The sequence below is a fragment of the Austrofundulus limnaeus genome, unplaced genomic scaffold, assembly GCF_001266775.1.
Source record: "Austrofundulus limnaeus strain Quisiro unplaced genomic scaffold, Austrofundulus_limnaeus-1.0 Scaffold44, whole genome shotgun sequence".
In the NCBI taxonomy this organism is placed as follows: Eukaryota; Metazoa; Chordata; class Actinopteri; order Cyprinodontiformes; family Rivulidae; genus Austrofundulus; species Austrofundulus limnaeus.
In genome coordinates, this window is record NW_013952446.1 from 1,393,951 (window position 1) to 1,411,609 (window position 17,659).

At 35.8% G+C, this 17,659-nt stretch overlaps 2 protein-coding genes across 3 annotated transcripts; both read right to left on the reverse strand.

Annotated features, from left to right (window-relative positions):
• Positions 1-1,189: 1,189 nt before the first annotated feature.
• abcg2d (ATP binding cassette subfamily G member 2 (JR blood group)) lies at positions 1,190-6,568 on the reverse strand (the record flags this gene model as incomplete). The annotated part of the gene is given in 9 exon segments (XM_014007783.1): positions 1,190-1,440; positions 1,701-1,790; positions 1,933-2,084; positions 2,162-2,319; positions 2,436-2,588; positions 2,762-2,876; positions 3,216-3,275; positions 4,194-4,427; positions 6,140-6,568. Coding segments are annotated over 8 exon segments (1,191 nt in total), but the record flags the coding sequence as incomplete, so codon positions are not given.
• A 1,134-nt stretch (positions 6,569-7,702) lies between these two features.
• Positions 7,703-16,959, reverse strand: ppm1kb (protein phosphatase, Mg2+/Mn2+ dependent 1Kb). 2 transcript variants are annotated; one of them, XM_014007786.1, is made up of 8 exons: positions 16,839-16,959; positions 15,446-15,972; positions 15,239-15,339; positions 11,689-11,854; positions 10,417-10,561; positions 10,101-10,235; positions 9,780-9,940; positions 7,703-8,678 (listed from the first exon to the last, which is right to left on the reverse strand). In XM_014007786.1, exons 2-7 carry the CDS (start codon positions 15,907-15,909, stop codon positions 9,809-9,811), a joined length of 1,143 nt encoding a protein of 380 aa, XP_013863240.1. In that variant the 5' UTR covers positions 15,910-15,972; positions 16,839-16,959; the 3' UTR covers positions 7,703-8,678; positions 9,780-9,808. The 2 variants fall into 2 exon arrangements, with proteins under 2 accessions (XP_013863240.1, XP_013863238.1); XM_014007784.1 differs by having other exon boundaries at positions 7,703-9,940.
• Positions 16,960-17,659: the final 700 nt, after the last annotated feature.

The window sequence follows — 17,659 nt, forward strand, 5'->3', positions numbered from 1 at the left end:
GGATTTCTCAAACATGCATGAATGAGTCTAAGCAAGGCTTTGGGCATGTTTTTTTATGAGAGCATAACATTATAACATGATATAAAACTCAAAAAAGTTGATTTTACATGATATTGCCTCTAATGTAGTGCACAACAAATTATTCAAACAAAAAAAATAGAATGTTTATAATAGTGCAATTTCTTTAATAAACATGCTTGTACTTAAAGAAATGACACACTGTTTCTATTATGTCCTGGTGTTAAAACAGCACAAACAATTTGCTTTCCCTAAAGGAGGGGCCGGAGTCGCCGGGCTGAAAATGTATCCATTCAAAGTCTAGACCTAAATCCAAGTAAGAATCTGTGGCAAGAACTGAAAAAGTTGCTGAAGTTTGACTGAGCTTGAGATATTTTGCAAAAACAGAACGGGCAAAAGCTTCTACAAATTAAAAGCTTGCAGAAATACACCCCAAAATGCTTGCAGCTGTAAAAGTCCCAGTAAAATACTTTGACGTTTGTGGTTGTAATGGGACAAAATGTGCCAAAGTTCAAAGGGTCGGAGTGACATCTCAGGGCAACATATTCTCATCACAGGACAACACTTTGAATCAGAGGTCAGGGTTTGCAGACTGCTCCTCTTGGATGCGAGCGGTCGGGAACAGATGGCCGACAAAGAGAGCGACACAAGTTCTAAGCCCAATAGTTTACAGGTTATGACAGGACCAGCAGGTTCCCAGGGTGAATGGATAAGTCACTAAGGTTGAGCCTTTTTTAACCTCATTCCCCTCAGTCCCTCATGTGGAATCAAGGCTGCGGCGAGGGGGACAGGTCATGATGCTGTCATGTGACGACCCACAGATCTGAGCCCAAGCGGCTTTCGCCGGATATGATATCAGTTCAGATCTAGGCACTAAGAGGCAGGAGTCAGGTCACAACAGTCACCAAAGCCGATTAGAGTGCCCACGCCACCCACAGCATCTCCTGTGGGATTATTTTTGACTTATTTGGGGCCAATTAGCTGTTAATAATTCCTAAAGTGAGGAGACTTCTAACAGCATTTTGCCGCCCTGGGATGACTAATGAGGGCAGTGAAGTGACCCCTTCAAAGGGAAAGATTGATCAAAGCTTTGCTCTTTTGAAAAAGATGAGGCAAAACAATAAACTTGAACTTGTAATGTATAAAAAAAAGACTTGTCTAGTTTAGTTACCTGAGCCACAGATGTTTGAGGGTTCAACATGAGGTTCTGAAAGGTTCTCTGGAAGACCCATCGGAGCTGGTGGAAGAAGGAGGTGTTGTAGGTGATGGTGCGGGACTTCACTTGGGATATAAAGTCCTTATTCTGCACAATGCGTTTTAACTCGGCTTGTGTGCCTATAAAATAGCTGCTGTTTCTGTACTCTCCCACAAGGTGCTCCTCAATGCTCTGTCTGGTGGTGCCCGGCTCCTCAAAGTCCAAATCTGTCCGTAAAGACCGGAATTAAAAAGAGGTTTTGTTGTTCAAATGCCATGCGACTTGAAAGGAAACAAAATTCCTCTTTCCAGAAGTGTCTCTTAAAAGAAAGAACATTTTACCACATATATATGACAGAAAATTCATTTATTAAGATTTTTTTTTAGTTTGCTTTGCATGGGAACAAGCATTTAAATAAATCACACTGCTTTCAAAAAAACAGATCTTTTAGAGTTTTCGTAATCATACAGCATCATCAGGATACTACCTGCAGCAGTGTGGACTGGTTCAGTGAAGTCTCCATTTAGAACATCAAGAAAGAAGTCAGCTGGGTTGTTGTGAGGCTCACATGGATAGCCTGGAACAGAAATTGCATTTGCCCTCTTTGTTGAGAAAAATTCTAATGGCATACATTCTGGTAGCTTTAAAAAATACTGATTTACAAATGAAAGTAAAATCTAATAGCCTGAAGGGCATTATAAAAATTTAGCATTAATCACCAATGTTGGCAAAGTAGTCCAAAGCATTTGGCGCTGGTCCATGATACACCATTTTGCCATTAACCAGCAGGGTCAGAGTGTCGAACAGTCTGTAGATGGAGTAGCGAGGTTGGTGGATGGACAGGATTATGGTCCTTCCCTGACCAGCCATCCTGAAAACAGACAGTGAAACCAAATAAAGCCATCCAAGGCGCTAACGGGATTCAACAAAGTTTCATCTGTTCATCACCTTTTCAGCAGGAGCAGAACAGAGTTAGCGGTGCTAGCATCCAGGCCTGTGGTTGGCTCGTCCAGAAACAAGACTGCAGGATCAATAATCAGCTCCATACCGATGTTTGTTCTTTTCCTTTCTCCTCCTGAGATCCCCCGGGTCATATGTGTGCCCACCTGGAGGGGGAAAAGCCCACAAAGGATATATAACTCATTTACCTTATTGTGTCACCTGCAAACTCAGGTACTATGGTAGGTGAAGGGTTATGGACGAAGGTGAGGAACCTGTGTACCTTTGAGTCAGCCACTTCAGTGAGACCCAGCTCTTCGATGAGGTGATTAACTCGAGCCTCTTTCTCACTCTGAGGCACAGAACTTGGGAGCCGAAGCGCAGCAGAAAAACTGAGATTCTGCCTCACGGTCAACGTGCCCGTAACCACGTCGTCCTAAAGGAGACAGGAATGACAGCATGGTTTTATGTGATGCAAAACCTGCCATTTTTGTATGAGTCAGCAATTTTCCTGTTTGAAATAACAATAATACACATGCAGTTCACCAAGTGTGCTACACGTGCACACGGAAGCATAAACAGAGCAAAAGCCTTGAGTTTTCGCTCCACCTGGACCACGTAGCCAGAGAGGCATTTGAAGTTTGGAGGCTGAGGGGCTCCATCAATAAGAACTTCCCCTGAGAGACCCATAGGTTCTTTCCTCGCAGCCAAAATATCCAAGAACCTTTGGAAGCACAAAATTAAACACATCTCATTTTCAAAATAAAATAAAATAAAATAAAATAAAATAAAATAAAATCTTTGATGCAGTGCTGCGTGAAAAATTGAAGCTCACAAATATTCTTACAAGATTTTCACCAATGTATAGAGATAAACTCAAGAATGCAGGTCAACATAAGGAGCTCCTATAAGTTACCATGTTTTAGTTTATGTGTATTAAGATATAATACATAAAAAAATAAAATTTTAAAACAAATTGTACTACATATATATGCATTAAAACATGTACACATTTTTGATCTTTTCTTTTCTTTTTTTGTGAAGATCAGATTAAGGTACTTACGAAGATTTTCCACTACCAGTCGGTCCGAGAACAGCGTTCAAACCAGGTTGCATAATCCCACTGCAAAACACAACCATAAGGGTTTGTGTCCAATTATGGAGAAATGGACTCAAAGCCAAATACATTTTGCAACTATTTCCAGATAAATATATTGTGTTTATATTTTACATATTATATAAAGAAGAAATTTTAATGTGATTTTTCCTGCACTTTTACCAAAATGAACACTTTCCTATTCTTAGTAAATACAAATACAGTATGTAATTTAATACAAAACTGCAAACTTAACACACACATATTGGTAAAAGAAAAAAATGTTCAAGTTCTAATTAAATCCTTGATTTTCAAAAACAAACAAAAAAATGCTCAACAATAACAAGAAAACAGAAACAATAGTTACACAAAAGCAGCACAAAGGGCCAGTGATAGAATTTAAAGTAAAAAGTCTCCTGCTGGATTACGTGACTTGGTTTATTTCACTCCCCTTTAGTGCTTTAGAGAGATTATATGCAAGAACCCATGCTTAATATAATATAATTAACAGAGAGGCAGGAAAAGGTCAAAACACTTGTGAATTCATTCATTCTTCCATGGGAAATGTCAGGAGTGTTTAATCCCATCTGAGAGGAACCACAGGACGAGTTCATTCACTGTTGTTCCAGACAGAGGAAACAACAAGCTGCAGCAAACCCTCACTGAAAAACACAGAACTTAAAAAATATATTCAAATACATGCTTAGATTTAGCCCCATATAATTAATTTTGAAAAGTGATTTTAATTTTACTTAAAAACATTTTCTCCACAATGCGTTCTTTTCAATTCTCTTTGAAATCTTTTTTTGAATTGGGTTGATTCCAAAGTTTAATTGAAATTTATCCTTTGATATTTTGCCAACAGAGAGACACACACAGGTAGTTACAGTGTCGCCTGCCTTTCAGGGTGGCAGAAAAAATGTATGTATTTATTTTAGAACTTACTTCAGGTCCAGCAGTATTTCTCTGGAGCTGATTTTCCTGCTGCAGAGTAAACCGCTCTGCAGACGGACTTTGTAATGGATGTTGTGGAAGCTCACAGTGGAACCACAAGTCTGCCTGCTCCAGTCCAAGGTGGTCCGGGTTCTGGACCCGGCCGTCCCGTTGGAGCCGATGTCTTCTATCATGGCGATGTTGATGTGACCGGCCCCCTCCATCAAACCACACGGCTATAGAACCCTGGAAGGGTGTGAGGTAAACAAGTGCTGATTTATTATTGATGCAAAATGAAGGATCCAGAGTTTCTCTGTAAAACAGGAAATAAACGTTTAGCTCAAGTTAGAAGCTGATTTTTAGGAATAATTTTAGATTATTAATCATTTATTTTATTGATCATTTATTTTAGATTCATTTTTTTATTTTAATATTAGTTTAGTATTTTTTATTATTAGTCATATACGTCAATTCAATGCAATAAAGTGTTTTTCATTTTTATTCTTTTTCAGTCTAAAACACAATGGCCAAAAATGCCACTTGAGCAAAGATCAAATTCCTCATATTATTTATCAGTTAAATATTCTTATGTGATTTTTTTTTATAAAGGTTGGTGTTTAAAAAAGATTTAATTCTTAATAATTTTTTAAAAAATCTTTGAAAAGCTGTATTGGTATTAGGATGTCCAGAGTAAAACGGGTTGAGCTGTTAGTTTTTGGAGGTAATTAAAACAATAATGAAACCAGAAGTAAAAAAATACAATTAAAATAAAATTAAAATAAAATAATATTTTTATACATGAAGTGCAACATGCAAAACACTTTGGTATAATTCCTGTAACAGTTTTAACATCATCACACATTAGTGATTATTTAATATTATGAGATTTTAAAGAAATCCTATTATTTCTAAAATATAAACTTTAATTTAAAGGCTTAGGTTTGTTTAAATATTTCATTTTTAATCTCACATTAAAAATGAAGTCGAGATAACACAACTAGCCATCAAGAAAATAAAACTATTAAAATAAGCATAAATCCATTCATTTCCTGAAACAGTGTCTGATAAATACTAAAAATTGGACCAAGAACACTCTTTAACTTCAGCTGGCAAATGCAAAAATAAGTAACATGTTCCTACAAAAATTAGTTTTAAAATTTGTCTGATAACAGAATAAAAAACTAAATGAAAGCATAAAAAATGAAACACTAGCCTCTAAACACATTGTTGCAGGAGGGGTTTAGGTTTATAATTTACAAATGTAACTGGGAAGAAAAATGTTTTTTTATATAATTATGAGGAAACTGAATCCTAAGCTTATTTAAATAAATATTTTCACATGCAACCGTTTTCACTCATAAAAAAATCTACAATTTATAGTGTCAAGGAGATGTGACCTTTCGTTTATGTCTCGTTTCAAAAACAGAACTTATAATTAAAAGTTGGTATATTTAAGGCGTAAAAACCAAATAAAATGCCTTAAATTCTTGGTGATATACAGTATGATTGAGGAAATGTCTTATTTATTCCCGATTAAAATACGCTTTAAGAATGAGATCATGTACTGTATGATATTATGCACAAAAACACAAATAATCAATTACTGTAATTACATAAATGAATTACTACCAAATGACTGCACAGACAATTTTATTTTTTATTGCTGCTGTTTTTTTTTTCCTGTTTAGGTTTAGTTTGATGCACTTTATTAAAGTCATCACGGTAATAATAAAAACAGAAAATATCTTAAAGACACACAGAAGAGACATACTTGTCGTTTTCAGCTTATTATGTGGCTTTTCTTTAATCTAACAGTGACATTCAGATTGAAACAAAAAACATTTTACTCTAACACGTCCAGCAGCATCATTAGTTTGAAATTTGGGAGTTTTTTTTCTTCCAACACTCAGCAAATTAAACAAACAAACCCTGATGTTGCAAAGTAAAGAGAGACTCACCGCTCAACAAAATGACAAAAAGGCAGCTGGAACAGATCTGATGATCGGTGCTGAATCCCACTGGTTGTTGAGGGACAGATAGTTTTAACTGTGACCCCCCCAACAAACTGCACAGAGGAGTAACCCTTTACTGTCCTCTCATGGGGACGTGAACACAAGGCCGGCAGCAGAGTTACGCAGAATTACATTTGGTGATTTTACACTAAAACCTGCCCGATTCAGGATTTACATATGGTTTCTCCACACTAGGAGGGGTTACACTGAAAAAAACTCTGATAAAGAGCAGAGCTCCCTTTAAAGGAATAGTTCAGCCATTCTGTGGGAATATTCTGTTCATTCCTGCCACAATACAACCAAACACTCTTTTGATGACTGAAATAAACTAAAGGACATCAGTGAACACCAATCATAAAATTTACTGGCATTAAATAAAAGTTTAATAAATCTTTATTCAACTTGTTAGTAAGTTAAAGGGATCCATGATTAGTGTAACATTAGACTTTATTTGATAAACATGTATTTTAACTGTAAAATAAAGACTGTAAAAATTCTGTAGGCGGTTTAGTTTTTATAATTTTTAAACTAAAAGTTTAAAAATATATTACACGGACGGGGCCATTTTATTTACACGGAAAGCATTCTGGGTAAATGATGACGTGGATAGGTCATTGGTGCGAGGCTGCTAGCGAGCTAACTCCACCCTGAAGGTTAATCTTGGACAATATCTGACCATCAACTCTTTTTGGTGAAAAATAATTTATTTTTCATTTATTTAATTTGTTAAATAAATGAAAAAAAAATACCATTCTTGTGGTAGCCACGTTGACCCTGATAGATTTTTGTTTTGTTTTTCCTCCCCTGTATGGAGAGAAGAGAGGAGAGTTCTTTGAATAATGGAGACGAGTTCCCGTGCTCCAAAGTTATTTGACTCTGGTTCTCACTGGGAATGTTTTCAGCCCTCATAGCTCACACGTTACAGGGAGTACTAATTGAAGAAGGTTAAAAAAATGATCCTTTTTGTTCGAGCATCACTTTTATGTTTCTCTGTCAGGAGTTAAGTAAGGATTTTTTTGGTAGGTAAATATATGGTTAAGTAGATAGTTTTGTTTGACTATACTTTAAATTAAATAAAACTAGCAACACATTACGTTGTTTTATTTACTTTAAAGAAGTGAAGAGTAGGGAGACCATGTTTTTTTGATACCGAGACCAGACGAGTAGCTCTCGGCAAACTGCCAACTTCAAAAGTAGCTCTTGGTTCAAAAAAGGTTGGGCACCCCTGTGTTAAGTGGTACCTTCATAAAGAATGGAGCATAGAAAGAGGAAGAAGTTCCTCTAGTATTGCGTTTTTAATTTTTTTAGGCACATAAACAACTCTGGTTCAAAAAAAAAATCTCATGAAAGAACAATAATTTTTGCATGACTGCAAATAATGCAACATGGCTGTCAGTGTGCTAAATGTACGTACAAAAACCTAACCAAGGGAAATGTAGTAAACCACATGCACAAAAACAGTTTGACATGTTATTTTTTATTTTAAGTCATTTAAGTCCCAAAAAATAATTAATACAAATAAAATATTTATGTATACATATATATATATAATCACAGTACTAACAGCGTTGAGTCACATCTACAGCTGCAGAGAGAATATTTGCACAGCATTAAAACCAGGTACAAGTACTTGAACGCTGAGTGACAGATACCTTTAGGTTGTGGTAGTAAGCTCTGTTAGGGTAAAAGACAAAAGTCCTTATAATGATAGCAAATCACAGGCTCATCAGATGAGTCAGTCTTATTTACAGGTGAGATTTAGGATTGTTACACAACATGTTTGCAGCTGTCCAGGACAAAACAATGCTGATAAATATGAAGCGATGCATTTGCTTAATACTAAACACAAAGAATAATACAAACTGAACAAGAACTAGACAGTCCGTCTTTAACGTGTCAACTCACAATAAGTCGGCCAAGTTCCATCTTAATTACAGATGCCTGTACAAATTCAGATTGTTTTCTTAAGCAAATATTCACACTGTCATACATGGCTCTTGGCAGAGATTTAGAGTTGCATTGAGTGCTTTGTTCTTCCCAAGAAATACAACAAGGTAGAAATAATTCCAGAATAAATTTGACTTACAAGAAAAAATAATAATAATGCAGCTTTGTACAACACAAGCGCCTAAACTGCGTGTGTCAAACATTCAGATATGTGGGATCATGGATAGATATTAAACAAATATACATAACTGTCAGTATAACACAAATACATAAATACATCTATTTACAAAAACTTACACAATACATTTCTGTACCCTGAACATTTGTTTGTGCCTCAGCAAAAAGCATTTTAGATCAGGTATTGATACACAACCAAAAGCAGTGTTTAAATTGGAAGGAAAAAAAAGATGTTTCAGTCTTTGAAATGTGATTATAATAAAAACATTTAGAGATACTCCAAAGCACTGAAAACCTGACTAAATTCTCCCAGGATTGTAGAAATGGGCAGCCGTCTTTCAGTGGTGGTTTGGTAAATTATCTGAACACACACAAAAAAATAGTATGTAGTATTGTTTAGGTGGAAACTCAGGCAGATATGTTTATAAACACTGGATTTTTTGACACTTTGAAACTAATATAAAGTCTTAAAATCTGTCAGGGACTTTTTTATAAAACATTACCTAATAATTATGCTGTTCTCGTGGCTTAAAAATAATTTAGACATACCAGGATATCTGCAAAGCAACGTGAAGTAGTAAAGTAATCTCCTCTGTTAAGAGAGAACTCTGATTCTTAATCCCATATGAATAATATTCTGGGCCACAAACAGATGTTTAAGTAGAATTTTATTTAACAAATTAAGCCCCGTAAACTGCTATAGCTTTCTTTTTTTAAATAACTGAGCACATTTTAAATATGCATGTCTTGTGTGGTAGCTCTAAAACAAAGTGAGTCAATGGCAAATTGCAGGCTTTTGCTTAATTTCTTTTTAGTCTAATCCCTTATTGATCTGAGGTGGGTGAGCGGTTGTTTAAAGATCAATGTAGTTTTGCAAAATTCCCTCTCACACTCCTGTAAGTGCTTTTGATCATTTTAAGAACAAATGCTATGCCCCTGATAGATAATTTACTCATTTATGTGCTTAAAAATGATTTTGAATTCTCTCCAATGATTATCAAGCATTTCAATTTAAGTGCTGTTTTTTTTCCCTATATTTTAAGCAGGTAGTCACTGTGACAATATGGCCAAACGTAAAACCTTTAGACTTAAAATTGGTGGAGAAATACAAAAACTATTTAACATTTTTCTTTAAATGCAACTTGTCCAAGCTAGTTTTACTTTGGGAGTAAAACATTTCAAATATAGGTACAGTAATTAGCTAAACAAACCTGTCTTCTTTAAATACTTGTCAGCTTTTAGCACCTATGAGCTGCAAGTTGCTGACATGAAAAGCTTACATCAGGAAGATATTGTTGTCTCAGTTTAGTGCACATTATGATTTTACTGCCTCCTACTTCACAGAAGCTGCTCTAAGTAACATGTTATACCCAGTAGGTATCAATGTATGAGCAAACTGCCATCTTTATGTTAATTTAAGGGCACATACTGTATTGCACATGTTATGATTGAGTCCACAGACCTGATCTTTTTATTCCAGTGACCTGCTGACTAGGCCCAGCGGCCACTTGACACAAAACTTCTGCTGAAGGAGAAACTTGTGTCCGAACTCTTGTGTTTTCCCCAAGCACCAAATGGCACCACGATGATTGTGCTGTTGTCCTCAGTACCATAATGAAGAGCCTGAAAGGTAAGAAAACAAAAAAGGTCAAAAGTTTGCTAGAAACCAAATAAAATAGTGTTTTTGTTGTTTGATTGCGGGGGTAAACCCATTCCTTCACACCAAACGGAGTTTCTGTCAGCAAAATTATTTAAATTTTGGTGTGATTTTTATTTCTTTTACCTGGTCAGATATTCTCTGAGCTGCCTCTCTGGGGTCATGGCACTGGTTGATAACATTGCAGATCTCCTGACTATTCATAATAAAGTTAATTCCGTCAGTAGTCAGAGCCAGGAAGGAGTCATGGACATGGTGCAACTGAGACGAGGAAAAGCAACAATTAAACTTCTCAAACACTTTAAAAAGAAGAAGTTTAACAAATAAGTTCATTAAAAAATAAACTTTTTGTGCAAAAGCAACAATTTTTAACTTGGAGGTATTACACAAGGGAAACTGAATTTAATTTGGGTTCAGATTCTAAATAAAAAAAACTTCCTACCGTTATTTTTTTGGTCTCAGGCTCAGCAATGACTCCAGTCTTCTTCAGGTCAAAGTCGCCAATGCTGCGCGTCATCGCCAACCTCCCGTTGACATTGGGCTGTCCCAGACTGTTCCAGGTGATAAAGCCTCCACTTTTCTTTACCCTTAAGAATAACATGAATTGAGGAAAATGACAAAGTTGGATTTTTCAGACAAAAAACAAACAAACAAAAAAACAAAACAAAACAAACAAAAAAAAAAAAAACAATTTGAGCCGAGGCCAGTAACTACTGTAGAAAAAAAATTAATCAACCTATGGTTTCTTCTGACAGAAGCTGTTGAGGAAGTTGTCCATTACTACTGACTAGGGATGGGTACCGAATTCAATACTTTTTAAAGTACCGACTGAATTTTGTCGGTACTACCGAGAACCTATTCACGTAACAAACGGTGCCATGTTTTGGTACCTAAACGCATCAATGCGACCGTATTGTCTTAAGAGCGGTGACTTTTCCATGCTTGTCCTGAACGCAGCATCACGTAAGAGTTAATGACATCAGCAGCCGCTGGTTCAGTAAACAGCTTTGTCTGAACATAGCTTAGTGAGCCTCGCAGCTCCTAAACTCACCGAACAGACCGCCTCTGAATTATCTGGTGGATTAATTATCTTGTGAGCACGACGTTCGCTTGCTCCAAGTAAAGAAAGTATCACCACTTTCTTTATTTCATCCGCCATTAAACAGAGACCGGCAGAGAAAAACAACAAGAGGTGCTTCCTGACAGTCCGAACGCATCGGACCTGAAGGAACACAAGCAGCCAGCGGGAAGTGTTGGACGTGTTTTGGATGCTCAAAATGTAGCTTTAATACATTTTATTTATTTTAACTCAATCCTTTTTTGCTTATTTGATTTAAACTTATTTGCCTTCCATGGACCTCCATCACATTTTTCTAGCTGGGAAATGACATCAATAGAAACACGTGGAGCTSSATTTTAATTTGTGCAATAAGACAAAACAGTCTTGTTGTTTTCAACAGTTTTCACCTTAAAGAAATAAGTTACACAACTGATGTTACAATACAAAGAGTTGGATGTTGTCTTGATATTTGTTAATTTTATATATTGAGAAATATGTTAAAAAATAAAAGTTTATTATAAAAAAAACACACACAAAGTACCAAAAATTGGTACCGTTAAGTACCGGTACCGATTCCCAGGTAGCTGATATGGGTACCGAATCAATTCAATTGCCAAAGATACCCATCCCTACTGCTGACGTCACATAACTCACCTCTCCTTCTCATCCTTCCTCTCAGGAGTGTGGTCGACGGTGAGTTTAAGGGCCTTGCTCTTGCGGCACAGCATGGCACGGCTGTCCCCCACGCTGGCAACCACCAACTCGATGCCGTCCCTCAGCAGGGCCACAGTGGCGGTGGTTCCTGCATTTATCTCCGGTCCTACAAAGACATAGGAGAAACCATCAAACATGGAACAAGTCTTGACGAACCACACAGTCAGCAACCACAGTGTATCTCACAACCTCACATCCACAGAGTAAAACACAAACATATGGGTCGGAAGTCATTGCAGGCTTAGATTACACAATAAACAACAGAGGAGGCTGAAGATGTAGGTGGAACTGTTGATGTACAGAGCTGAGATTCAGAGCAGATCATACAGCAGTTTAATAGGTAAATAAAACAATATCTATGGTAGATATTATCAGCACTTAGAAGTGTCCAGCAGCTGCCTTGAGTGAAAGAAGATGAACTCAAACTCATCTAAAATGTCAGAAAAATCCTTTTTTTGGCCAAAACACATTTAGATTTACAAACAGAAAAATATAATACTCGTTCACAAGAATGTTAAAGTGAATTTATTTGTAACACTAACACTTTATGGCAAACAATAATGAGTCACTGAGGGTGGAAATTAAAGTTTCTTACAAACATTTAAGTCTGGCAAAAATGTTTTAATATTGAGCAGTAAATTGTAGTTACAAAAGGAATAGTTCAGATCATTTGAAGTGGTATTCTGTTAAAAGATTATGAATAAATATCTTACCTGCTGTAGATAGCTCCTGGAATGAACAAAGCCAAGGTCAAATGGATTGCTGCCATCTTAAAAACACCTCCAATCTCAACTAGTGTACCTTTTCTAGCAAACACTTTTTTGACAATTTTAAAACTATTACACCACCATGAATTTCAGATTATATGGTTTTTCCATTAGAAATACTTTATTATTTTTGAAGTGAATACAAACGTGCTGCAGCTAGCTGCTGCTGCTGTTTATTTTTGGAAATAATTATGTAATACTTTATTAATAATTAGGAAATGTGAAATTAGGTAGATAAGTAGTTTCTTTTAATTTCATAGTGAAATTTAAAAAGTCCAGCGGCATAATGACAATAAATAATAGCAGTAAATATACACAATAAACTCAATTTAAGTTATTAAATAACAATAAAAACATTAGGCTCATTAAATAAAGTAAAATACTCAACTGAATATTCAAACTTAAAATAAAAATCACATGAAAATCTTGAAAATTCATCATATCAAAACCATTTCAATGTTATTTTAACTATATTTAAATTTTGATTTTATTGGATTCTTATACAAAATTTTTTGAGAGCACTCAGGTGAAAATCTATCAAATGTTTCAAACTGGAGTCGTTTTAAGGCGGCATCAATTCATTTTGTTCTTGGCATTGCTCAGACTAGCCCTTAAGCTCATTAATCCAGTCAGAATGATACTTTTTAAATGTTTTGTATCAAGCCATCTATAACAAGTAAAATATTGGTCATAACCTTCCCACAGAACCCTTCTTTAAAAGATGTGAACTACCAGTTTAAGACATAACAAATCTGACTGATTGATTCAATAATTGTAGGCCTGCAGGACACAGTTTCCCTATAAAAAAGTAAGTAAAGACTAGCTACAGATGTGAATGTTTCTGTTATAAATCCTGTCCTAAACCTGCCGCATTTGATGAAGATCTGTCACAGACAAGATACTGAATGTCTCATTCACGTCTTCAAACTGAAGCACTGTCTCACAAGAAGCAAACACTTGGTAAGAGAAGAAAGAGAGAGAGGATTGAGAGAAAGAGAACCTTCCAGTAGTCCAGGATTTAGGACCCGCTGGACTCTCCTTCAATATCTAGCCTCTCGTCATCCACATTGGTACCAAGGGGCTCCAGCTCTTAGCTGGGTCAGCAGCTGCCGTAGACAACATGCACACACACACACAGGCATATTGGGACATTTCACACAGCGTGGCCCAAATAAGGCCACATAAAAAGGCATAAATGTTGTTATATTAAACACGTAACCTTAGTCTCAATCTTTAAAAATAAACAACGCTAATCTGAAGGTTATGTAACCTTGAGGTAAACATATCATGTTATTGACTGAAACAGTTCAGTTTGATTTAATCTTTTGTGGAATGCTTAAAGAACCTTTAAAAATATAACTTACTGCGCAAAACTCTACAATAAAAATGAAACAATAAAGCAAATGTTCAATTTCAAATCTACTGTTTAACTAGAAGAACATAATTTAAAAAAAACATCTGGTTCTGATCAGGTCTTAAAAAAAGGCAAATACAACTTCAAACAATACATGGACAAAAACTAAGCCACTATGCTAAAGAATGGAATACATTAGAATAAAACAGCGCTGTGAAAAGTAAGTGCGCCAGATTATTTATTTGCTTTCAGGCAACAAGGGAACAGAAGAAAAACTGAAAGTACGTAGTTCTATTCTGTGACAAAATGTCTGAACTTGACTGATCCACTAAAAAAAAAAAAAACTGAAATCATCTTCTTTGCTAGATTCTGTTAAAATATTTGTGGACGTTTTAGGAATACATGACCCATTACACTACACAACTAGGGTCAAGCTTCAGCTGTAAGCTTCAATACTTGAGTATACAAGAAAAGTCTTAATCAACTCATTGTGACCATGTTCTATGGCTGAAAATCAGCCTAACCCATCAGTTCTCCACCATCAAGTTTAACAGTTGGTATGTGATGGTTATGCTGATATTTGATTTGATAAAAAGCTCAACATTGTGCACTGAACTCTTAATAGTTTGTAATAACCTTTGCAAACCTTTCCAGGTTGATGGGCTTCAATAACTGCTTCACTGAACACCCTGCCTGTTCATGAACTTCTGTATTTATGTGTTCACACGTAATAAATTTAATTTGAAACACTTTGCTGTTACTTACTCTTTAGACTTCTGTAAGATTTGAAGACAAACTTAGTTGTGGTTGCTGCATTTTAGCTGGCCGCTTTTAAGACCTGGTTAAGACCAGATACATTTTTTTATTATGTCCTGAAAGCGACAGGTAACAAATTAAAGACAAACAATTTATTAAAACTGCTTTGGTGTTTGCAGAAATATGTTCTCTAAAAATTACTAAAGTCCTTAAAATATATATAGTGGCCAAGTTAAAAACGTATCCACCCATTCTGTGAAACATTATGATCAGTATTGCATTTATCCATACAAGAACAGAGATTGTTCTTTAACTTGATACCTGTCTGTAAAAATAAATGCCATGCTTCACCTACTGAAATTCTAATGTTTGCTCTACTTGTCTCTGGGTAATATTCATCAGTTATTAACAAACTTTGGAGAAAACGACAGACCTCTAACCAAAATTGCTCAGGTCATATCAGTTGGGAAATCCAAAGCCTCAAAGCCTAAGTAAGATAAGTATATTATGTTTAAAGACTGAAGTCAAAAGCGTAATTACATATATAGACAGATATATGTGTGTCTATATTTAAAGTACAATTATTTAGAAAGTATTGCATGACAGAACCTACCATTTGGACAGAAGTGTAAGTGTCTGGCAAAAGCTTTGTCTACTTCAAGGAAAGCTTTTGTTAAAACTTTTTCCAGGTTGTCTTCGTCTGCCGCATAGTCCCTGAAACAAGATCAGAAGGAAAATCTGCTGAAAGGCGTGACATTTGGCTTACAAATTAAAACAGTTTATCATAACAACAGATATAAATGCATTAATCTTTCCTTACTTGATAAACTTCTCCATGTATTTTTCGCAGAAATCAGCAGCTTCTGGTCCGCCATGTCCGTCAAACACAGCAAAGTAGAGGATGTTGTCAGTCATTTGGGAGACCTGGAAGCGGTCTTCATTCTCCTTGCGCTGACCAATAAGGGAAGCACAGCCTACCTTTGATAAGCTGACTTTAGGAATAGGCTTGCCATAACGAATGCTGGGAGGAAGCAGGATGGGCTCGTCGATACGATCATCCCAGATGCCGAATGAATCCCATGTAGTGAGGCGGCCGCTGCTATCTGGGTCAAAGCGTGTGTTGCTGTATCGTATTCCTGAGGGTCCATTAAGTTGTCTGCAGAAGGTTGGGAACTCTTTCTTGTAGCGGTCGTGCTGAAAAGGCAGTGGAACAAGACTCTTCTGTAACAATCCCACATGAGGGCCACTGCACCTCACCAGGCGCACGAGACAGGCTGCTGACATCCCCTCAACAGAACAACCACAGGGGATGGACTCGTAGAGGCAGAGCGATGTGCTGCCCAAACACTACAGAAAAATAGATTAGTTAGACTGGTGACGAAATGTTATTCAATGCAACACAAATATTTATTTTTCTTCAAAATTGACCTGAGATGTGGCAGAGGCAACCAGTTGTGCTTATTATTTACATTTAGCTAATATTTTTGCTCAAAGCCAATTACAGGAGCACAGCAACATTCATGTTCCTGTGAAATAAAATAAATACATAAAAAAGCAATTGTTGCAGAATATTTTGAGTAAAATAAATAAAATCCATAAATGAACATTTAGAAAAACAAATTAAATTAATCCTATATTCATCAATTTGTTTATTTTTAACATTTTAACATTTTGGCCTCACATGCAATCTTTTTTACACTGTTTTGTAATAACAGCAAGAAAAACTTAGATGAATTTTTAAAAATGATAGGTAATCTTTTAGAAGAATCGAATATCAAATGTATGATGATCTCATACATAATTTACTTGTTTTCACGAGTAAAAACACTATTTTTGCTTTAAGAATAGAGTTGAAGATATCAACGCTTGCAAGATTAATGATTAGTCTTTCATATTAATAAAAAAAAAAGTTAGGTCCCGGATGATGCAACAACTGTCATCAAGCTAGCTGCTATGTTTAGCTGTTTCCTGCAAAAAATGCAACGATGGTTTCTAGTTTTACGAAGTAAACATCATTTCTTAAAATAAATTTCGGTTTATATAGTTATAAAACATCACTCAACTAACCATATTATAAATAATTTTGTCTATTTTACCTGTTAGCTATGTTTAGCTTGCTAGCTAAGTAGTTAGCTTCAGCTATGCATTCGCAGTTTGTCCAGCACTATCAATAAACACCTCTCGACTCTTCAGCTGTATGTAGAAAGTCATACCTTGTATATTTAAACCTTAGAATTGGTCTGAAATCCTTTCCCGACCTCTCAAACAGTGACTTCCGAAGAACTGAATGAAAACCACCGCCCTCGTCTCCGCGTCTGAAATCCGACTCCGTAATGTTATCAAACAAGGCCAATAATGTTGCCGCACCAATCAGCGATCGACTCGTTTCACGCCCCACATGCAGTGAATGTAATTGGTCAAGAAAATAATGATTGACACGTGAATCCACAAATCATTCAAAGGCATCTCAGACAGGTAGGAAAATGGAGCAACAGAGGAAGCCTTGTCTTGAACAAACACGTGTGTTTATGTAAACGCACACAAAAATATATGTAATTTTCTGAGCTTTTTTTAAACTTTCCCAACTTGTGTTTTTGTTTAATGTCTAATGGTTCAATCCCTGTACATTTCCTCTACCATTAGACATACTTTGGGTAATTTGAAGCTTAAATATTTACCTGAGCAGTGCCCTTGACTGACTGAATTGAATGTTTCTGGGAAATTAATGCAGCCCTGTTACTATATAAGCATTTCATACAGCAGAACTTTATTTTAGTTTTAATCTCTTTTTTTCTTAACTACTACGTATTTTAAAATGTAGGTAGTTTAACTAACATAAAGGTTTATGTTCATTTGTTTCTGTTCAGTGTTTTTGTTCTTATTGAACAATTCTAAGTAAGAGAACTTAATCATATTCAGTTTCTGATAAACTACTTTCTTTTGTTGTATATTGTAATAAGTAGTTTGATCATTTGGACTCAGTTCATACACACGTCTGTTGTAGTCTTACTAACATTTTTTAAACAGTGAAAAT